The sequence below is a fragment of the Megascapheus bottae genome, chromosome X (assembly GCF_031878675.1).
Source record: "Megascapheus bottae isolate mThoBot1 chromosome X, mThoBot2.hap1, whole genome shotgun sequence".
NCBI classification, from domain to species: domain Eukaryota; kingdom Metazoa; phylum Chordata; class Mammalia; order Rodentia; family Geomyidae; genus Megascapheus; species Megascapheus bottae.
Genome location: NC_143547.1, coordinates 90,198,094 through 90,222,634, shown reverse-complemented (window position 1 = coordinate 90,222,634; position 24,541 = coordinate 90,198,094). Strand labels below are relative to the sequence as shown.

The 24,541-nt window shown below is 36.5% G+C and overlaps 1 protein-coding gene across 3 annotated transcripts in view; it reads left to right on the top strand.

Annotated features, from left to right (window-relative positions):
• Mbnl3 (muscleblind like splicing regulator 3) overlaps positions 1-24,318 on the top strand; it is a 38,389-nt gene extending 14,071 nt beyond the window's left edge. Inside the window, exons 3-9 of one of the 3 annotated variants that reach the window (XM_090326390.1) lie at positions 9,700-9,891; positions 11,340-11,576; positions 15,087-15,237; positions 17,895-17,930; positions 20,529-20,623; positions 21,547-21,620; positions 23,568-24,318. In XM_090326390.1, coding sequence (XP_090182516.1) covers positions 9,700-9,891; positions 11,340-11,576; positions 15,087-15,237; positions 17,895-17,930; positions 20,529-20,623; positions 21,547-21,603 — 768 coding nt within the window. In that variant the 3' untranslated portion in view covers positions 21,604-21,620; positions 23,568-24,318. The remainder of the gene's footprint in view (positions 1-9,699; positions 9,892-11,339; positions 11,577-15,086; positions 15,238-17,894; positions 17,931-20,528; positions 20,624-21,546; positions 21,621-23,567) is intronic. The other 2 variants (XM_090326388.1, XM_090326389.1) reach the window with 2 other exon arrangements.
• The last annotated feature ends 223 nt before the right edge of the window (positions 24,319-24,541 follow it).

Here is a 24,541-nt window from a genome sequence, read left to right as displayed (position 1 = left end):
TGGGATGTGATCTGTGTCTGTAAAAACTAGATAGTAAAATAGGTTTCTTTAGGTATTTTTGCATATCTAGACTTATTTATATCAGGGAAAACCCTTTAGTTTCTCTCTGTGAATTTAAAGATACACACGGAAGGAGATTCTGACTTACTTGACCCATTGTAGTTTATTCATCTGACGACTTATACATAGGAAATGTCTCAGCCTATTACCCTCTAGTTTTGCTGTATGCTTTTTAGGTCTTCCATTATGCACAAGTTATAAAGTCCAAACCACAAAGATGATAAACAAGGACACACTCCATGAATTTCCTTTATCTCAGTCTGAATGAATCATCTGAAGACTGTCTGGATCCCTGCCTGCCTTTTTACATCATTTTTGTAATTCTGTTTACCAAATATATTTTGAAGTACCAGGATTATATGTTTATCAAACATTAATAGAGTAAGATATGAAGATGATGTAACACTTCAAAGGAAATTAATAAGATCATGTAGATAAGAAGGGAAGTAATACTAACTTCTATATTCAATTTCAGACTTCCGTTTTTACATTATTGGGGTTTGAATTCAGAGCTTCATTCTTGTAGGTTGGTGCTATATCTTTTAGCCACACTCTGCTTTTCACTGTTCATTTACAAGATAAGGTCTCAAGAATCTTGAACTTTTTCACTCTTAGCCTCTCCAGAAGTTAGGATTGCAAGCATGAGACCCTAAGTTTTAACCTTATTCTTTTTTTTTTTGTCGGTTGGTCATGTGGCTTGAACTCTGCTTGGGTGCTGTTCCTGAACTCTTCAGCTCAAGTCTAGTGCTCTACCATTTGAGCCACAGTGCCATTTCCAGTTTTCTGGTGATTAAATGGAGATAAGAGTCTCGTAGACTTGGATGCCTGGGCTGGCTTTGAACCATGATTCTCAGATCTCAAGTCTCCTGAGTAACCAGGATCACAGGCGTGGCCACCAGCATCTGGCTTAATCCTATACTTTACTTAAGTAGAAGAGAGATGACGTGGTATTCTATGAAACAGCTTTTAGTGATGACGTATAAAATTGGAAAATACATACTTTCTTTTTAATTTTGGAAAATAAGTAGTTAAATGATTGAAAACAAGATAAAATTAAGGTCATTTTATAAAAATTACTGTGAGGGGCCAGGAGTTTGGCCTAGTGGTAGAGTGATTGCATAGCATGCATGAAGGCTGGGTTCTATTCCTCGGTACTACATTCGTAAGAAAAAAAAAAGCCAGAAGTGGTGCTGAGGCTCAAGCAGCTCTAGTCTTGAGAAAGTCCAAGGACAGTCCTCAGGCCATGAGCTCAAGCCCAGGACTGGAAAAAAAAGTACTGTAAGCCAGGCACCAGTGGCTCATGCCTGTAATCCTAGCTATTCCACACGTTGCCACAGTTCGAAGCTAGCCTGGGCAGGGAAGTTCCTGAAAACTTGTGTCTCCAATAACTGCTCAGAAAAAGACAGAAGTGGCACTGTGGGTCAAGTGGTAATGTGCTATCCTTGAGCACAAAGAGGCTCAGGGACAATACCCAGGACCTGGGTTTAAACCCTAGGACCAGGAAAAAAAACTGAAAAAATGAACCAGACATTTTGTAGACTGACTGGGAAAGAAAATTATATCCATTGTTCCAGAACAGCATGCTCCTGCAACCCTAGGGACGAGCTCTAAGTTACCAGAAGACTGAAGACAGAAACATCCATAGTTTCATGCTCAGTTGCAGTTGAGACATTACAAAACATTTTAATGAATGTTGTGAAGCAGACTTGATGGCTTATCTAGGCATGGAATGAGAAATGATGGCATTTAGGTTTGTTATCTTGATGTGTTGACTTTAACTGTTTTGTAAAGTGATTTTTATACAGAATGTTCAAGTCAGTAGAAGGCAGGCATTATGTGATTATAAGGTTAATGTGCTGTTATTATAATGATAATTGTCATTGTTATATGAAGTTCCACATTGGTTGAATTTGACCAAATCATATCCCTGGAGTGCTACTATGGTATGAGCTCAAAATTTCTTTATTGCAATTTTTGTTGCCAGTTGTGGGGCTTGAACTCAGGGCCTGAGCCCTGCAATTAAACTAAGAAAATCAGAACTTTGCTCAATCAATAAAATGCATTTTAATGCATTTTTTAAAGATAAAGTTTTACTTTTAGATACAACAACTGAAGCTTATGTTTTTTCTTTGTTAAACAAACTTTGCTCCCAGAGGTAGACTGAAGGTTCAGGACCCCCTTATTTGTACGATGTCTCAATTTCTGAACAAGTTCCTAACAAAGTCTTTAAAAAGTGGCATGCAAGCTAGGCACTAGTGTCTCCTAATTCCCATCCCAACTACTCAGGAGGCTGAGATCTGAGGACGGTAGTTGAAGCCAGCTCAGACAGGAAAGTCGATAAGACTGTTATCTCCAAATAACCACCCAAAAAAAAACCCGGAAGTGGAGCTGTGCTAGATCACCAACCTCAAGCAAAAAAAAAAAACCTAAGCAACAGTTCACAGGCCCTGAGTTTAAGCCTTTACCAGAAAAACAACAACAAAAAGGCAAATGAAAATACTGTATATTTGCAGAGAAAAGGAAGGTATTTGTGCATGGTATCCTTTACATTGTTCAGTGTTTTTCAGAGAAGCAATCTCAGCATTGTCCCTTTTTTTCTCTCTTATATTTTCTCCTGAGATAAGTAGAATCTCCTCTTGGCCCATTCTGTGTCTTCTTCCTTGGGGGCTGGTTATCTCAGTTAATGGGAGTGTGGGTGGTTTCAGGAAGAACACGTGGTCCTGTTGGCTACCCTGTTCATAGTCACAGTCCCAGCTGTCAGCCAGCTACCTTAGAATTACTTGCTGTTGATTACAAATGAAATGAAAGCTAGGATTTGGGAAGGCTCTCTAAAAAATCTTGGTCCCTGACAGAGGACAAATGAAATAGTAAAATCAAGACCTGACAAACTTATTGGTAATGACTGAGTTTTTTTCTACTATTAAAAAAAATCCTCTTGGGTACATAGGTATGATCCAGAAGTTTCTCAGTAGGAGAGCCACCTAGGAGATGCATGTCCAAACCTGTACTTGCTAGGCTCACATCTGTAAGCCTCGCTGTTCAAGAGGCTGAGATTGGAGGATTGTGGCTTGAAGCTAGGCTCACATCTGTAAGCAGGAAAATCTAAGTCTCCCTTCAGCCAGAGAAGCTCAGGCAACAGCATCCAAGCCCAGAGATCAAGTCTCAGGGCCAGTACTAAAACAAAAAATGTTAAGAAACAACTTGATTCTTTTTTTTAAAGATGTCTTTAAAAAGCTATACATATTTAATATGCGTAAGTTTTAGAGAGTTTGGAGAAGAGGGTACATTTGTGAAATCACCACAATCTATGCCATAATCCATGCCTGTTTTTTTAAATAGTTTTTCTTTTCCTACTAGAATACTAAAGTTAATTGAATTGTCATTGTCAATACCCCACAAATGTCACATTGTCAATACCGCACAAATGATTTTAAATTAGTTCCTCTTAATGCCTCAGAAGACATTTGTTCTGAGCAGGGTGGGGTGGCTCACGCCTGTAATCCTAGCTACTCAGGAGGCTGAGATATGAGGATCAAGGTTCAAAGCCAGCCAGGGCACAAAAGGACCTGAGACCCTTTATCTCCAATTAAACTCTTGTAAAGGGTAGTGGGGCTTGGCTCAGGAGTAGGGTGGCAGCCTTGAGCTGAAGAGCTCAGGGACAGCACCCAGGCCTAGTTCAAGCCCCATGAACCACAAAAAAAAAAAGACATTCGTTCTTTTCCTACACTGATCTGTGTTTAGGTGCTCCATTATTATTCCTGGCCTTCTGTGGCAGATTTTCCTTCTATTCAATAAAGGACAACCATGGTTTATACTCTCACTACCATTCTTCACACCATGTGTACACACAATAATCGATTGGTCATGTGCCTCTCTGCCTATCTTTAATGCTTCTTTCTTGAAACAAGCGATATTAAGGTCAGAAAAGTCTGTTGTAGATGAGTTCATTTATTCACTTCGACCCTTGATCTTTTTTTCTTAGTTCTCTCAAGGGCCATGGTGACTTATTATTCATTAACAAGTATGATTACTACATAAACATCACTATCAGTTTGTATCTGTTTATAAAGTTAACTCTCAATTATTGAGGGAACCAGCTAACTGGTCTAGAGGTTACGTGGGCCTTCTACAGCCTGGCTTTGGCAACTTTATTCAAAAAGTATGGAAATGATCAAGTAAAATCAGTGAAATATTTATTATTCATTAACTTCTCTATATGGACAGTGAAATGTAATGGAAACTAAAATTTGGTATTTTAGTGCTTTAGAATTTTCTAAGCACAGAAATAATCACAGCAAATATTGTATAAATGCTTGCAAGTGAACAGTAAAAGAAAGGTTTTACAAAGGCTAGTATATTTTAAGAGAGACATTTTTAGTATTAAAAGTGAGTCAATGAATTGTTATCAAATGTTTATCCTTCGGTTTGTTTACCTTTAGACAGGAATTCAGAAAAGGAAAGGCCTCAATTATTTATTGGCTTTCAGGCCAGGACAGCATTTAATTAACAAAATACTTTGTATTTATCCATCAGTAATTGAAACCAATGTTGAGTATCATTGAGGTAACTACAAGTCGGTTCATTTTGTTGGATATAACTGAAGGTTGACTGGCATAGAATATGAAAAACATTTTATTATGTCTGATAACCCAATCTTTTTTCCCCTTTGTGTATGTTTTAAGTGTGCATTGTGCAGATGCTGAGCTCTGAAGGTAGCAACATATGCTCCAGTCTTGTGCCTAGTTATTTTTTAACTAATGCAAAAGTATTATTATTTACTTGTAGAAATGATTAATTTTTTTCATTATTTTCCTCACTTCACAGAAGAGCTAAAAAATAAACCAGAAGACAAAAGATATTAATTAATGTTACACACACACACACACACACACACACACACACACACATTACTACACCAGTTTTTCTTTCCTCTGGGTGCAAAGAAGTTTATTCTTCAAAAAAATTTTTAAGTACCCCTGAAGTCAAATTTTACAATCCACAATATTTTCTATTCCATAAGGCTAAGTAAAAAACCTTAAGTATTAAAATAATTTTTAGAGGGGGCGTGGGGGGAGGGTAATGGGGACCAAGACATGTGAAAGGGTATCAATGTATGTGAATTAATGCACCTTCTATCTGGCAAATATCATGTAACCCTTTTATTAATTACAAGAAAAATATTTTAAAAAATAAAATAAAATAATTTTTACATGTGGAGAGAAAAAATAGCCTTTTCAGAATATACAGAGGCAGCTACCAAATTGATATATATTGTGAGGTTTGTTTCTTAAAAGATTTTTTCATTATTTTTGTACTTAACAAAGGAAAAGCAAAATTACAAGAGGGTAAGAATTCCTGTGGGATAATTTAAGCATGGAAAATATCCTTGGGGTTTCTTTATTTGCTTTACTTTCTTCCTCTTTACCCTGACTTCTGCCTGCGCACATGGCCCCACCCACCCCACTCCCACACATTTTGTAAAATTTAAAAACAAAGGAAAGGCCATCAACTTTTATAGATCCTAGAACTAAAATTGATTACTTATAAATATGAAATGTGAAACACTATATAGAGACTATTAAATTTGATTTTTATAACATATGGCTCAATAAATTGTGAATGAGGCAAAAAAAAGAATATGAGATGTTACAAATATTATTCTTTTATTTTTTAACTACTTAAAATTAAAAACAAAACAAAACAAAAATAGATTCCTAGTTATGTCAAAATTGGCCTAGGGGCCATGGCTTATGAATACTTACCCTAGAGCATTTAGCTTCTTAACCAATAATTAGTTCTGAGCCCTCATCTGGGAGTGAATGTCCAGGGCTCCTTGAATATCTTAAGATCATGTATAATATTTTGTGTATTTATGAGGTTTTTCTGTGGGCATAAATATTCACCTGCTTCTCAGAAGAGTTTCAAGCCCCCCCAAAAAGTTTGCAGCCACTGTTCTCAAGATATTTAAGAAATTTTTAGGAAGCATAGCCTAAGTGCAAATAGTTCCCAGGCCTGTGTAAACCACCAAAAACTTGCTGGGTTTCCTATCTTAAGAGGTACTACTACTAGAGAAACTGAAGGAAAGTAATTATCATGTGATCATCTTCTTTAGTACAGTCAGTGCTCTTCACCATTCTTAATGTTGTGTAAAACTCAGAAAGTGGAGAATCTACATCTGTGATTTGGGCAGGATAATCTTTGTCAAATTCTAAATATTTATATTTAAATATCTAAGACATTTGAATATTAAATATGCTAACTACTTCAGGCTATAAAGAGATAGGAGATTCAATGTACTAAGAATATTTTTTAAGGCTCAATGGTGTAACGCAGCAGTACAGCTTGTATTTTGCATGCATGAGGCCCTGGGTTCTATCCCCAGCACCATAAAAACAACATTCTTCTTTCAAACAAGGATTAACCCACAGATAGGCTCATGTTAGCTCAATTGACATGAAGAGCTGTGATATAGATAGAAGTGGGATTAAATTGTTTATTGAAGCCAAATGTATAAATTTGCAGGCTGCTTGACTTAACCCGTAGCTGTTAGTCAAAGCTAAGCCTCTGAGTGTTCAAAATCACAAAATGGAGTACTTACCCTGGGGCAGAGGTGACGGTAAGAAAACAGAAATGTCTATTTGAAACTAAGTAAGGAGCTCAGGAGTTCCTCCCTCTGCCCCAGGCTCTGAGCAAAAAAATTTTACTCCCTACTAAATAGTATCATATACTGAAATTTATACTCATGGAAAAAAGTTATAAAGGTACAGTAATAATTTTAAAATTGAAAGACAGCACTGTATAAAAAGTTCTAAACATTTTCAAGAAGTCGCTCACAATTTTGTAGAGTGATTATTTACAACTTTTGTTGATAAACTTGGAACGCATAAAAGACTTAAATAGATGTATTTTCCAAAGAAAGCAAAGTTGTCCAGAAAATTTTCCTTATAGAATCACCCCTAAAATAAAAAGAAAAAAGTATAGAAGTTCAGAATTATCATAAAAAGAGCTTTTCCTTATAGGTTTCTTAGCCTTAAATATTAATTATTAATTAAATAAATTAAAGTGAATTTTAGTGATTATTAATATTTTTCATTCTAGAAAATCCACCCATGTTCTGATCTTTGTTTCACTTTAATGATTAATGGAATAACATTTTTACCTAGTTTTATGGAGAAAAAAAAAACCAAAAGAATCCAGTAGAATGCAAATAGAGACTTTAATGAGAAAATGACCACTAAAGTTTGAGAGCAAATAAAAAATACAGATGACTGTGTGGTTCACACGTGTTTTTACCATCCGAAATTCTTGATTTTGAAAATGACTGTGAATCACCGCATTAGTAAAGTCCTCCTGTTGTTGAAGCATGCCTGGCTAGCTGTTTCCAAGAGATTTCTTTCTTACTAAATCAAATAATGTCACATCAGCTAATTCCCAGGGTTTTGCATCTCATTTCATGTGAACTTTGACAAGTTCCTTTTATATCAGAAATCCTACTTGGTTGGATAAACCCTGAACTACTTGTCCTCACACCTAATTCCCCTTCCTGGAGAATTCTGTGGCACTAATGGTGTTCTTCCCTCTCAAGCTCTTGGCTATGGTGTTTTCCAGTTTGCCTTTGGTGAATTTTGTGAATTCTTTGGGCTCAGGCTCTTTCTGTCCTTTCTACCATATGAATGAAATTATTTGATAAATCCTCCTAAGATAGAATGGGAATAGAGAAGCACTTCCATGTAAGCCAAGTTTAGCTTATAACAATAGTCTTTTGCAAAATTCTATACTGGTGAAAATTTCAAGTCAATGTGGAGGTTGGAGAAGGGTCTATGTGTTGCTCCTTCCAGGCTCCACAGCTTCCTATTCTTTCTGTATTTAGAGCAATACCTGTTACTATGATTTTCCATGTATGAGCTCAGCCTAGCAATGCAGAGAACTCATAGTATTTCTAGTGAAAGATACAGAAAATGAAAGAGAACATGTAAGATCAGTAATATACAGTGAAACACTAACCTTATTGAATCACTACCAAAATAGTCATTCATCATTCATTAACCTGTTAAAATATATTTTTAAAACTTACCAAGCATATTTACAAAGTCATTCACTAAAACTTGGGTGATCTGGAGAAGACAAGAGAGCTCTCAAAAAATGATAATTGCCACACAGAGAAGAAAACATGTTCCAATGGAATGAACTGGAAACCAGCAGGGTAAAGTTATGTGGTAACAGATAATAAAGACTACTCACATATCAAATTCTTTGAATCTTGGATTTTTAAAGACAGATAAATCCATAATAGCCCTTTGAATTTCTACGGCTTTTATTTACAAGCTATTTTCTAGATTGTGAACCATACAATCCTGTTATCTTATCTTTTCTTGCCCAACCGGGATCCCTCTGGCATTTCTAGGGCCTCCTTTTGAACTGCTTCATCTGGTCCCTAGATAAAGACGAGGCTAGACAAGTCAGGTTCTCTTGTGAAATAGGACCTCTAGTTAAAACAAAGATGATACAATGACCATGCCAATCGCTCTTAAGGTAAAAGGTAAGATGATGTTAAAGTACTCTTTTCTTCCTCATCTCCCTGCTGCTGCCTTAAATATCAGTAGACCAAGAGAACTTGCAAGACCAGAATTTGGTGGGATTTTAGCAGCTTTAGAGTGTAGCATTACTGGTGAGGGAGAAGAGAAAGGAAGCAGGGGGATGGGGACTCTCTTAAAGTCTGCTTGCAACTCCATGCCTGTATGAGGAAACAGGAGAGATGGTCCATTTTGGTGCCGTCATTGGTGAAAATTTTTTTTTTGTAGGCAAAAGGGGCAAACACTAGAAAAGGCACATCAGAAGGAATGAGATTTAATTTGGCTAATTCATAAAAGATAAAACTCATGTGTCTTATTTTATCATCTCATCAATAAATTACCTAAAAAGATCAATTTTAATAGTGCCTTCAATCGTGTAATTCCTTAGAAAGGCAAAATCAAAGCCCAACAAATTAGCATCAGGTAATGGATACTTTTAAGAGTGGGATAAGTCTCAAGAGGAGAGAAATAACTGACTGAAGAGCAGAAGAGAGGGGAGAATTCAGTGGATAGCCTGCAAAATAAAGAAGGGAAAGATGCCAGGTGTGGTGGCTCACACCTGTAATCCTTGCTACACAGGAGGCACAAAAGGACCTGAGAGTCTAACCTCCAATCAACCTCTAGAAAATGGGAAGTGGGGCTTAGCTCAAGGGTAGGGTGGTAGCCTTGAGCTGAAGAGCTCAGGGATGAAGAGCTCAGGGACAATGCCCAAGCTGAGTTCAAGCCCCATGACCCACAAAAAATGGGGAGAAAGATAAGGTTGGAATGGATGGATAAGAACGTTGAAATTAATGACATTGATCAAGATGCATTCTTCATAAACTGCTTTGTTAAATGGCAACTCCCTTGTACAATTAGATAAAGATAAATAATAACAGTAATAATAAATGACTCCAAATAAATCATGCAAAAGAAATGATATAGTTGAGGCTTCACAATTCTAATATTTCTACAAGGATGGTTTCTTGTGTCAAATTTTTAGAATGTGTTAATCTCTAACATGGATTCTCTCTCTCTCTCTCTCTCTCTCTTTCTCTTTCTCTCTCTCTCTATTTTATACATGCAGACTTCTTTTCCTATTAATCCATCACTTGCAGGAAATCCATCAATGGCTTTCAGTCCTTACATAACTCATCATGGGATGAGCCTGGTTCCTGCTGAACTGTTACCAAATACACCTGTTCTGATTTCTGGAAATCCAGCTCTTGCATTGTCAGGAGTTACTGCCCACAAACCAATACGTTCAGATAAATTGGAGGTAATTGTAAAAAACTTTGTAAATACCTGTATGGAAAAAGTACCATTTGCAGAGCCTAAAGTGTTGAATGTTTAAGTACACCTAATTTTTTTCCTATTGCAGTTACACCTTGTTAGAAAATACACAGATTCAGCGACACAGTAGGCTTGTGAATATTTTAAGTGCACTTCTCCATAAACTTTGCAATAGCACAGTGTGTGTGGGTAGAAATGCTACCCTGCTCAGGCTCCAGCTATACAGAGTAAGAGTATTGTATTTTTTAATGTGCCTCTCTACTTGATAGAATAGTAAACTTAAAAGACATCTTTGAATCGAACTCTGCACTGATTACAGAATTTAACATGAATATCCTAGTGGCTAAAATATGCTGCAGAGTGAATATCCCATGATACTTAAAGAACCTAAAAGAAATTTCATTTATTGGAGGATTTGTTAAAAAAATCCTTCCATGTTTTCCCTAATTGTTATTCTTTGAAAGAAACAACGAATTCATTTCTTAGGAAGTCAATTCCATTGTCAGCCCATTAAATTCCTGGTTATTAATTGCAATGGAATCTGATTGTACTTGTTGCTCATTCATGGTTCACAGTTGGCAATACAAACCCACCATTGCCTTACCTTGTGATAAAGACTCACTTTAGCCCTTTCAAATACCTATTCACATCTGAGTCTGTGTATTAACTGAAAGTTAAAATTGGTTTTCAACATCACTTTTAAGTACTTTATGTCAATGGAAAGCAAACTAACAGACTTTGCAAAGAATGGAGTTTCTTGTTTGTTGTTACTGTTTTTTGTTTTTGATTTTTGATTTTTTTTCTGGTCCTGGGATTTAAACTTGGGGCCTGGGTACTATCCCTGAGCCTCTTAGTACTCAAGGGTAACACTCTACCATTTGAGCCACAGCATCACTTCTGGTTTTTGAGTGGTTCACTGGAGAAAAGAGTCTGAGTCTTTTCTTCCCAGGCTGGCTTTGAACCGCAGCCATCAGATCTCAGTCTCCTTGGTAGCTAGAATTACAAGTATGAGCCACTGACACCAGGTAAGACTGGAAGTTTGCATCTTGGAATAGACATGTTGCTATGTGCCACTGGCTCACACCTGTAATCCTAGCTATTTAGGAGGTTGAGATGTAAGATTGAGTTTCAACACCAGCCCAAGCCTTGGACAGAAAATGCATGAGACTCTTATTTACAGTTGATCACCAAAAAAGCCAGGAGTGGAGCTGTGGCTGAAGTGGTAGAGCAGAAGCCTTGGGGGAAAAAAAAGCTAAAGGACAGCATCTAATCCAATCCTACAGTGATCATGGCTTTGTGCATTATTCTTCCACTTTTATACAAGTTTCTTGAGTAAATATCTAAATGTATATATAAAATAAAAGTAAGCAAAATAAATAAAAGCCACCTTGTATTAATCATTGTGATATATGTGGGTGTTGCTTCCTCTTTAAGGTTTGCCGTGAATTTCAGCGTGGAAATTGTACTCGTGGGGAGAGTGAGTGTCGCTATGCACACCCCACAGATGTTTCCATGATTGAAGTGACCGATAACACTGTGACAATCTGCATGGATTACATTAAAGGTCGATGCTCTCGCGAGAAGTGCAAGTACTTTCATCCTCCTCCACACTTGCAAGCCAGACTCAAGGCAGCTCACTACCAGATGAACCATTCCGTTGCCAGCGCAATGGTACGAGCAGGCCAGGCCTGTGGGCACTTTCTGGAGGGGGAGGGGGAATTATTAATATATTCTCCAATGTTTCTAATCTTCTGTACCCATAATGTTAGATAGCCTTTATTGGATCTTAAATATGAATAGTCCAGGTCCTAAGCTAAAAAAGAGAAACAACTGTTTATTTACTAAGATTTTTCTAAAGATAATTCTTTAAAAGCTTTACTAATGGTTTTAACCAACTGTACTCTTTCTCCCATTTTCAGAGGTAAGGTAAATGATACCATTTGAGCAGTGAATTATTTTGAGTGCTTTTTGCAATCTAGGCTTTAATAACAGAGAAAAGCAGAAAGTTGCTTCTTAGCTCCAGGACCACAGATATGAGCATTCTGCTGCTCACGTCCTCAGTGCTTTCAAAACACAAAAGATGAGGCTTAGGCATTTCCCATTTCTCAAAGGTCAGGGTTATCTTTCCTTTCTGGAGGCATGGTGTCAGCCAACAGGAGGACCAAGACAGAAGCCTGGGTCATAGCTGGAGGGAGATTTTTGACGTGACTAAAAGAAGATATCTGGCTTTTGAGTTGCTGTAGCAATTCCATTTGGGGGGGAAGATAGTCCTGCTTAATAACGTTAGAAGGTAGAAAGCAGGAAAAAATATTTGTCTAGCATTGTCATGTGGTAGATTGAGAAATCCCCATTAAGGTTACTCAAGTGGGTCACAGTTGTGAATTATTTTCATGTGCTGTTTGCTGCCTGTGTCTTTTGCTGTTTTGAACTTATTTCATGTCAGAAAATATACAGAATCTAATGAAGGCAAACAACAACAACAACAACAATGAAACTACATGGTTCCTAACTATGGAAATAAAAGCACCTACATAACTCCAGAGCCCAGAAAATTGCAGTCAAGTCTCACATCTATATGTCATTGTGACTTCCATGAGGCAGCCCTTGCCTTTGTACAAGAAAGGGAAATTTCTTTGAAAAGGTCCCGACTGAGAGAATTTTTCTCATACTTAGGTGAACTTCAGCTTGCTGCCACTGGAACTTCACAGAATAAGTCAGTCCTTTCCCATAAAAAATGTACCGGTCGGCCAGGAGTTTGAAGTAGTAGTAGAGTGCTTGCTTGCCTACCCGAGTTCAATTCCTCAATACCACATACACAGAAAAAGGTGGAAGTGGTTCTGTGGCTCAAATTGTAGAGCTCTAGCTTTGAGAAAGCCCAAGGACAGTGCTCATGCCTTGAGTGCAAGCCCCACGACTGGCAAAAAAAAAAAATCCACTGCTCATGTCTTTTTTCTCTAAGCCAAAAAAGTTCAAAACATTCTAGGTTTTCCACTTTAGTTATTTTTAAGGTTAAACACTTATTTTCTGGAACTGAATTAGACTGTGATTCTCCAGCTTTCCACCTCACATGGCTGGGATGGTAGGTTATTTACCAGTGTGCCAAGCTTTTTTCCTTTAAGATTGGTTCTCATCAACATTTTTGCTGTGGCTGGGGTCAAACTACAAACTTCCCAATCTCTAAGCACCTGAGGAGCTAGGATTAGAGATGTGACTCATCACAACTAATGTACTGGCCCATTTCTTATTATTTTAGTGCATTTCATAAAATGAGTATGTTGCATTTACGCCTCCAGTTTCTATTAAGAGAGCTCAATAGCCTTTGATTGATATATATGAGTGTTGATATAAAATTTCTTCTTGAGTAACAGAGCCTAAGTGCTGGAAGGTCAAGTTGACCTATGGGGAAAAAGGTGAAAGTTAGACTAAGTGAAAGAGTGATCCATCAAGAAGTTTAATCTTTTGGCAATTTTAAGGATTCAGTGTACACATGCTTTTTAAAACACATTTTTACTGTAGCTCTGATTGACTTTGCAGAGAAAAGCTTGTAGGCAGTAAACAAAAGAAGATGTAGAGAACTGACACATTTCATCTAATCCCTTGTACCTTATTTTTTATTCTTGAAAGTTAGAGTGTCTGTGATGAGAGTTTCATGACCTAACCAATGTTAATGAAACAAATATTTAGTACCAATGCAAGCATCACCCGTTCAGAACTGGCTACTAATCTATCCAAATAGGCCACAGCAATGTAATAAAATAAATAGTACTACTTTATGTGGCTCTACCAGACAAATGTCCACCATGGTCTTTCCTCGATTGGTAGATTGCTTAGTGATACAACTTCGAGTCAGCTGATCATACCATTGTCCTCAATTTCTACAGCAAGGGACATCTCTCCTTACACCATAAGGAAAATCTTTTCTATAAGCACAAATATAGTCTCCTGGCCCACTCTGTTAAAGTCTTCAGAAAATCTATTTTCTCTTAATAGTGAGAAAAGGCATTCAAAATAATAAATTATATTTTCCAGCTTATGATTTTTATTCCTGACCTGGTTCTCTCACATACATTTGGAAATCATACATCTCTAAAGTTACTTGGTTTATTTTTTTCTGACTTTTTAAGAGATTTTTAAAAAAAATAATAAAAAAAAAGCTGACATGTCCCACTTGGACACCAACAGCAGAATTCTCCAAATGACATAGTGATATCTTTGGACTTTTATTATTCATGCGGATAAGGAGGTCATAGTATGGCCATTTTTAGCACATGCAAGGTTAGTTGCTCAATTCAAGAATTTGGAGCATGTCGAATTGTTTTTGTTGGAACATGTTTTTAAAGTGATGTACAATTTGCTGAGAGGAAAAAGGAAGTAATGTTAAACTTCTTCAACAAATCCAATCATGGGGCAGGTTTAAATAGTAAAAACAGTGAGATTTTGAAGGGGCAGCAGACATGAAAGGACAGTTTCAAAAATGCTGATATGTTCTAGGATTAAACATCACAGGAATTTAACAAAGCAAAGAGTATATACTGAAATGCAGAGCAAGCCTCTATAAATAAGAGCTACATACATTTTGCCTAATTGGGTAAGGTAGAGAGTGGGAAAGGACTGATTTATTTGCTTTTTCCTTACATGTGCATTAGGAGATAAACAGCTGTAAGATTTGAACTTGAGGTCTTTGTATAAATTAGATTCTGTTTTATGAGGCTACAATGCCAGACTGCCAACATCTGTTTTCTCAGCTATATACTGGTTTATCATCTCTATAATATCTCCTAGATCCATATTGGAATTTTAACTAGCAAAACAAAAATCTTTCCTGCTTCTGCTAATCTCATTTCTGTAGATTAATAGGTGACCATTTTCTGAGATGTCCATTATAAATGATAATTCATTTCCTGTCACGTCCTATTCAAAGTGAGATCTAAATTAGTGATGTTGAAATGCTTGTTTCCTTTGGATTTCTATTTTCTATTTTGAACTATTCATCCAGTGAAGCTAGCTCCTAGCTTGTGCAGCTGGTAAGCTTAATGGCTGGCCACAGCTTACTGAATGTGGAGAATGACAGGGCCTGTGCCTTCCATAGCTTGCTTTTGCTTGGTTCATATACACTGGGTGTTTTTTTTCCCTTTTTTGTCATTTTCGGGTACTAATGATGAATATATTCCTCTTCTACAGGCCCTGCAGAATGGTACACTTCAAATGATGCCAAAGAGATCAGCCCTTGAGAAGACCAATGGTGCCACCACGGTGTTTAATCCCAATGTTTATCACTGCCAGCAGACTCTGACTAACATGCAGTTCCCACAGCCGGCCTTTATCCCCACAGGTCAGGACAATCTGGCCACTCTTAAATTTACTTCTGTGCATGCATATACTGTAAAGCAGCTTCCACAGGCCTTTATGGAAGACATTCTGCATATATTTTGAGCAGAAATAAAAAAGAGACAAATATATTTGATCTCTAGTCTCTGGAAACCCTATTCTAAAATTCTAAAAATTAAGGTTATGAACTCCAACGGTTAAAGTATTAATGATTTTTTCAACATTTCTTTTTTGCTTCTTATGATTGATTTACTTAATTTGGTCTCAACTAATTCCTTGACTCTTAGGCTTTCATAGGCACCTATCTAAAAGATCACCTAGCTAAAAAAAGAAAAAGAATCAGCGCGGCAAACTCCATAGGCTACATAATTATGATATAGACAAGGTAGTATCAAACTACCCTAAACTTATTGTAAAGATAATATAAAAGAAATAGTTTAGCCCCTACTTCTAGAACCAGTTCATATAAAGATACGGCACTTTATTATTATCTTTTTAATCTATTTCAACATATTTGATATTACCTCTTCCATTCCCCTAAATTTAATAGCATAACAGTTTTGCAGCAAGTGGAATTGAAAAATGTATGCCATTTTTGATCAAATAAATATTACATATAAGGGAAGCCTTCCAGTGGTTTAATACTTTAAGAACAAGTGTAAAGATTTCTAGAATAATTCAACTAATAGAACAGATACCTAGTAAGTGAGAAGCCCTGAGCTCAAACCCCAGTACTACCAAAAAAAGCAAAAGCATGAGACATTCAATAATGCCTTCTAAACAAACTGAAAATACTAACCACTGGAAGTATTTTTTTGCTGGACTCTTAAATGTCTTAGTTTAGAAACCATTATTAAATGAAAATAACATCTACTTTGAAAATAAATTTACAAAGCATCATTAACTATATAAAAATTCTAGAGGCCTAATATTGTATACTAAGACTTGGGAAAACAGTGATTGCTGTAATTAATAAATTGAACAGATAATTAGTCTTGAAGGAAGCCATTAAAGTAAGTCTTTAATTACCGAGTATAACAATTTTTCAGGACATCATGTCAGTTCTACAATTTTTATACACTTGAATAACACTTTCTGAGGAGGAAGAGTTCTTTTGTACATGATCACATCTCTTATAAGAAATAACCACTCTTGGGCCGGGAGTTTGGCCTAATGGTAGAGTCCTTGTCTAGCATGCAAACCTGGAAGTGGTGCTGAGGCTCAAGTGGTAGAGCTCTAGCCTTGAGAAAGTCCAAGGACAGTGTTCAGGCCCTGAGCTCAAGCCCAGGACTGGCAAAAAAAAGAACCACTTTTACCTAATAATTTGACCATTTTAGCTAGACCTAGGAGAAGCTATGTAATGTCCACAGAGTAAAATAGAAAACCAGGATGTGTTAAAATGACTATTTCTGGCTTTTTTCACATTAAGATAACAATGATAATATATTTACATAGCCTGCATAGGCTACTTCCTGTTCGTCGAATAGGTATAAAATGAATCTGGTGGTCTAGAATGTAGTCAAAGAGATCAAATGTGAAAATTTGCATTATTCATTCTACTTCTTCTAGACCTTATTTGAAACTATAGATTAGTCCTGATTAGTAATTAGAACTGAGACACTATGTTTTTGCCAGATTTGGCCAATAAGAGATTTGGCTAGGTGATACTGGCTCACGCCTGTAATCCTTGCTACTCAGGAGGCTGAGATCTGAGAATCGCAGTTCAAAGCCAGCCTGGGCACCAAAGTCCATGAGACTCTTATCTCCAATTAACCACCAGAAAACCGGATGTGGTGCTGTGGATCAAGTGATAGAGGGCTAACCTTGATCTGAAGAGCTCAGGGACAGCACTCAGGCCCAGAGTTCAAGCCCCACGACCAACCAAAAAAAAAAACACAGAAAAAAAGAAATTGAGCTTTACAAGCAGAATGGTCCCACAAAAAATCCTTCCTCCTTTAATATTAATAGCAAAATAACCTGTCTGAGAGGGATTTTTTTTTGTGGGCCTGAGCATTGTCCCTGAGCGCTTCAGCTGAAGGCTACTGCCCTACCCCTTGAGCCAAGATCCACTTCCTGTTGTCTAGAGATTAATGGAGATAATATTCTCAGATCCTTTTGTGCCTGGGCTGGCTTTGAACCTTGATCCTCAGATCTCTGCCTCCTAAGAAGCTAGGATTACATGTGTGAGCCACCACTCCCAGCCTAGTTCTTTTTTAAAAGTAGAAAGTCCATCGAAATATACTCATAGTGAAATGGTATTAGTAGATTAATTCAAGAAATAGAAAAATGGGCACATATTGTCAGATCTTGGAGCATACTTTGAAAAGAATATGTGAAAAAACTACCTTCTCCCTGTTATGACAAGAATTATTGATAATGTATTTCTTTTTCCAGAATAAATAGTGATCTAAGTGAAGCAATTCTTTTAAAGATTGAAGTTTATCTTTTCTGTGCCTAAGAATCCAAGAATTACTTTGATTACCTCAGCCTATGATCTCAAAACTCATCTGTAATTATCATGAGAGATTACTGGGATCGCATGTGCTAATTAATTGATATTGCAAAAAAATCTATCTAGTTAAAATTAACTTCTGTCTGTAAAGCCTTAATAATGAAATCTTTCTTTTCTTTACCTTCCACGCTTTTCTGCATGGTGTACAGGGCCAATACTGTGCATGGCACCCGCTTCAAGTTTTGGTAGGTTTTCTACAAAAATTCTTAACTTTTTTCTAATCTAAAAAAATGTGTTTTCCTGCTGTGACTATGAAAGAGATGAATGACTGAATGATGTGACTGGGCATTTGCTATGTATTTAAGGTTTAATATGGTGTCTTATGTTCTATGTCTTTGTGGAAACAAAATAGTCCAACTCTCTCAAATCCTAGTTGGTTGCCACTGTGAACAAATACTAACTCTGTCAATTCTGTTACCCCAAATTAGCAGTTAACATGTTTAAATTTTTCTTTATATAATAAAACTGGGCAGTTTTGTAAAATATATAATTTTTCAAGCAGAAACATTTCAAATGTACACTTTTTATTTTATTTTATTGTCTAGGTAATGTATATCAAATGTACAACTTATATAGTACAGTGAAATAATCCCCGCTCCAAAATTATCTTTTTTTATGCTGGTACTGGGGCTTGAACTCAGAACCTAGACACTGTCCCTGAGCTTTTTTTGGTGAAGGTTAGTGCCCTACCACGTGAGCCACAGCTTCAATTCCGGTTTTTGGAAGTTAGTTGGAGATAACAGTCTTACAGACATTAATGCAGAGGCTGGCTAAAAAACTATAATCCTTAGAGTTTATCTTCCTAAGTAAAGTATGATTACAGGTATTATACACCAGCATGTGGCCCCAAAATTAACTTTATGATCTAAACCATTAAGTACATAGATGACTGAAGTAAGAACTATAGCATTCTGCAGTGTTCTGGAATGAATTCTGTAATGTTCTTGGATAAAGCAGCATCTGAGGCAACAAGGTTATTTCAAAATGACTGATGGTTATATAGATTCTAACCACTAATTATATACATATCTTATAATTGGCCACCAATACAATATGGTAGCCACCCATAAACCATTATTTACATCACTGATACTGAAGAGGACGAGATGGTAACCAGAGGTATCCATAATTCCTGTAGTCCTCTTGGGCATCAGGAACAGATCAGGAGAAGATAGCTTTGCTCATTATAGAGAGAGGTAATATCATACTATACTACCCTACCATATCACATCAATCCAGTTATTTCCATATCCTTTTGAGGCCATGCAACACCTTGACCTCCACTCCCCTGGTGGATTAGAGTAGTTACAGAGCCAAAAGACACTGACAGGCTTATCGAAAAACAAAAAACAAGCCCCGAAATATCAAAACACAAGCAGTACTCCTAAGCACAACAAGATCTGAACTCTGACCTCTGTTTCTGAGGGATTAGCTGTCCCCTGTAGGAATGAACAGCATTTCTGTTGATACCAGTAAGAACATTTTATGTATATAATTAGGAGAACAGACTTCTTCAAGCTTGAGAAACATGTCTCTGTGTTCACATTCTGTGACTTGTTTTCTTGGAGATGCTTCCAATGTCCTTTTCCTTTGCTTAGGAATGCAATTGCATGCTTTAGCATTGCTTCTTGCACAGTTGCTGTACTCTCAAAGGGGGAAACAAGTGGTTTGGAAATTGGCACATGAGGCAATAAGGAATAACTATAGATAATAGGTAACCAGAGATGTGAAGAAAGGGTAACTATTGAATTTCTCTTCATCCCCCTTTGGGATGTATTTTTTTATTTCTATGAATTTGTCTATTTTTATATTCTTCCCTTTGGCTTCCTTTCTTTCTCAGTAGACTTTCAGACAATATGAAGTTACTTGATACAGACTGGATAAATAAGTATATGTATATACCTATATATTATATATATATTGTGTGTATAGATATATACATATGTAATATATGTATGCATATATTTGCCATCCCCACATGAATTCTCTAGTAGGCTGGACAGTATCCAAAGTCTTGAAAATGAGATAGAAAGTAGTAAAGTTAAAAGACCTCAAAGAGATTTTGCAGATACTAGTCATTGTAGCTGTAATGGTGGCTGTGAAGACTAGATTATCCATGCAGTACCTCATATATTTGTTTGGTAAGAGCCAAAGTTTCCAAGAAGCTTACTACAGGTATACTCCAAAATCCATTCATGTAGTCCTATCCATAATCTTCCTAACTGTTGCCCTGCCCCAAACCCACCAAAGAACCAACCATTCTTTTGCATGCAGTTGAGGTAAGTCTATATAGAACTTGCCCTTTTACACCTGCAAATGTACTGACAGCACTCATACCCATAAGTCAGAGACCCCAAACACCAATTCACAGTTCCCTATTGCCTATCCAAATGTGCACCCCAATTAATTGTCCATTTATCTTATTTAGAAAAAATAATAGCACTGGTAAAGCAAAAAAATTGTTATGTGCACTCTTTACAGACCCTTGTAAAAACCTGGCCTTTTGAGTCAATGGTGTGATTCTGTTTAAAAATATAGCAAAATATTAACAATGGCTCCCTTTTCCTTAATGACAACTATAATGCAATTTCCCCTTTTCTCCCCATTCCATGCTGGGTTGCTTGGTGATGACTCTGATTGCATGTTGCGCTCCGATGTATCCATCATGATGTCTCTTGGCTTGTGGCTTGATACCTACCACGTCCCATTCCATCCTACGTGTCATGGTTGTGTAAATGCACGAACACCCGCCTGTGTGTTGCTTCCATGGTTTCCTCCTGAAGTGCCCATGATGCACAGTGCTACACCTACCACTGTGTCTGCAGCAACATCATCTGCCACCAACGTGCCCTACGTTGCAACAACTACAGGCAATCAGGTTTGCTCATTTATTTCACCTGTTCAGACCTAGAGAGCTACAACCCATTAATCAGGCATGATATATACTTTGTGGATTGATGGAAAACAGTGGTTCATATACTTACATATTTTATAAGCAGTCATTATATTGCAAATTTCCTTTTGTGCACATATACACAGAGTACTCTATGTGCTTTGTTGTTCAATCTGACACTGTAATCAGTGGCATTGTAGCAATTTTTTATTTGGTGACTATTATGTTCCCTCCTGTTATTCTCTATCCAATTATTTGCTACCACACCAATCCTCAAATGTATGTATTATACAAAAGATTTCTTAAATGTTTTCTCATCGGTTAAGACAATTTGTTTATGGTTGTTTCTTTTTTTGGCTTACCATCTTCAATTATTATGTTTGAACTTGTAACTTAGTGCAATCATCATTTTTCTTTCAGATCCCCTAAAATGAAAGCAAAGATATCAGATTTCTTTCAAAGGCACAGTGATTATTACATCAGATATTTCTTCACATGCAGACATAAGATGTGTTTATGTTGCTTATCAGGCAAGAGTGACTGGTAAATTATAAGTCAGGAATGAGGCTTGATATTGTAAGGCAATACACACAATAGTTATTGGATAATATTATGAGAGTTCTGCCTTATTACAGCACTAACTATGTCCATAGAATGTACGTTCAGCTGCTATTTAAATTATAAACTATAACCAAGATAACAGTGTAACACATACCATTCATTCATTGGGCTGCAAACCATATTCTAATCTGTGCCTTAAAAATTAGCTATTGGTGACAATAGTTAAGATACCTAAAATTTTCTGTGAAATTGATAACAGTTATTGGTTCCTGTGCCCAAGCAGGAAACGGAATTGAAGAATTTTTTCAAGAAAGTATGTTAATCTAAAATCTTTTTTACTACTATAGATGCCCCAATTATCACTAGATGAACTGAATAGCAGCATGTTTGTTTCACAGATGTAGAAGTTACCAGTAGAACAGTAAGTTTCTTTAAGTATTAATATAAGTAGTATTTGTAGGTTAAATCTTTTATTTAAATCCAGAATTGCATTTGCTAAAGCTTTCAGTAAATATTGTCATTAAAAGACCTCAGAGCTAAACATTCCAACATTTTCAAGTGAAAATAAATATGAAAATTTCTTAATATGGAAATGACAGCTGGTACTGTATTTTCCCAATGAGGTTACAAACCCAGAAATGTTTTCCTGGTTTTCAAGGGATCGGATTTGTTAGCCAAAGGCACAGGTCACTTTTGTTTGAATTCTCTAACATTCTTTCCTAGCTTCATTTTGTTGTTCTTCTTGCTATTGTTGCAGGAAAACAAAGAAATGTTGTCAGCATTTGAGTAACATGATTATCTTAATGACAGTTTGTAGTGTGCTTCTCCTATAACATTATAGAATTATACTATGCTTCCCATGAAAACCAAGAATTGCTCCAGCAGTTTTGGATTTTGAGCAACATCATTTAGTAATTGTATCATTATTTTTCCTTTCAATCCTGTTTTTTTTTAATTTGTGTTGTTCATGGATTCCCCTCCCCACCCTCTTTTACCCTCAATCTCCTTTTAGCTCATAATAGCATACACTTTTAACAACTATTCACTTGGAACTTGATTTTGGAAGGCACTTAAGAATCCTAGCTTTTGGGATCGTAGGGACTTAGCAAGCATACCAGCTCTGCATTGCAGTTGTTCATTTATCTTGGAAATGTTGAAGTTCTCTCACCTGTAGTGTCATTTGGTTGACCAAGCATGCTCTCTACTGGACTAGTTCCCCAATTCCCAGCTCCATCTTCGTAAGCTGTCAGGATGTCCAGTCCTGGACCACTAACTTTTCAAGAAAGCCCTTTGACTGTACAGTAAATAAATAGGCCCACACTCTATCATAAGGAATTTCTTTCGAGGACACAGAATAACTGAAATTATATAATCATGTTTAGTGGTGGTATTTGGGCTAGTGGCATCTTGGGAAAATGTACCAAACATAGGCTGCTACATATCAAGGTAAACAAAAATCAAATATAATTAACTTTTCTGCAAAGCATGTTTGGGTAATGTTTGGCAGAGTATATGTTACTGATATGTAACAGGCATTGGAAATTTCTCAGAAGGTCAAAAGACGTGATTTTTGTACAATTCTCTATACCTTATTTGGGCCACTTAAACATGACTGTAAAGCAATAGAAAAAAAATAAAAGTGTAACAGTCGGGTGCTGGTGGCTCATGCCTGTAATCCTAGCTACTCAGGGGGCTGTGATCTGAGGATCCGGGTTCAAAACCAGCCCACGCATGAAAGTCTGAGATTCTTGAATTAACTACCAGCAAACCAGTGGTGTTAGGGCTCAAGTGGTAAAGTGCTAGCCTTGAGCTAAAGGGCTCAGAGACAGCGCTCAGGCCCAGAGATCAAACCCCACGACCCACAAAGAAAAAAGAGTGTAATATTTATTTAACACTGGCATTTTTCAAACTGTTTGGTATCAAACACATGTTCTCAATATATGTCTGTTGAAGAAGATGAACATTGATGTTGGGTGCTCTGGAGAAAGTTGAAGTATTATGATACTGCCACTATGTTATGTGTGATACTGCCATTATGTTATATTTGATACTGTCATGATGTTGGATGCTCTGGAGGAAGTTGAAGTATTATGATAATGCCATTAACGGTGAAGGGCATCTCTGTCACCATAGAGTACTTCTCCACATTAGCCCTCAATGAGAATTTCCTTCCTACCGTCAGCAGCTATGTGGCTCGAGAGATTATTTACAACAGCTCAGTTTTCACAGATGTAGAATCAGAAATTCAGAGTGGAAAATACCTTGGCATAGTTCACTCACAGAAGTGGAATAAGTATCACTCTCCTGCCACTTAGTTCAAAAACCCTTAAATTTATGTTTCACTCATTCTTTCTTTTTTCCCTTTCAGTTGAAATTCTGAACAGCAGAGTTATGGAGTATCGGAATCTTTCCATGAGAACATCCATATGGCCTTTCTATATATATTCTCATATGTCTTCTTCCACCAATACAATAAACATGGTGCAGTCAATATATTAAAGAAACATCCCAGCCAGCCAAAAAATTTCATATAAAAAGAAATCATTAACAATCAATGGAGATATTATAACAAAATACCAATACAAACTCAGTAACTATGAGTTCTCTTATCTGAATTAGCTATCATATTTGAATTAGCAGATAGAATTCAATCCTAAAATTTTGTGATTTTCCAATTACCATTATGCTAAGAGAATTTCCACAGTAGGCTTACTGTATATTCGTGATGGCTGTTTTTGAAGTGTTATCTTAGTATTTTGTTTACAGCATAGTCTATTGGGTTGATCTAGAAATAACAAATATATCAGTACCATTTTCTTTATTATTGCAATGTATTGGCTTGGAATGTGTTTAGTTTTTACATATCATAGTGTTTTACTGTATATTGTAGTGTTTGAATTCAACTAAAATGTTACTAGTAAAGAAAGGAGTATATGTGCCTGAAAAACATGGCAGGTTCATGTTAATATACTTTTTTTAGAATATTTCTGTAGGTTACTTGGGACATACATTTAAAAGGCTTCATTTTGAGTGTGCATGAACATTTGTGTGAATAATTGTACTCTCAGATCTAACTTTACAGAGTTCCATAAAGTTACTAAATGTTTGGTAAGGGAGAAATGATTACCTATAGAAAGTAGGAAACTTATTAAAACAATAACCTCTAATTACCCTTCTTAGATAACTTGAAAATTGAATATCCACTTTTTAATGAATTTCTCTGTTTTTACTAAAAATTATATACTTGTTACCCTTTTTGTATGTCCCAAGAATCCTATTTCCTAAGTTGAGTGTCTAAAATCAAGCCATTTGTCATCTTCAGCTGAAAAACTGGCAGTTGGT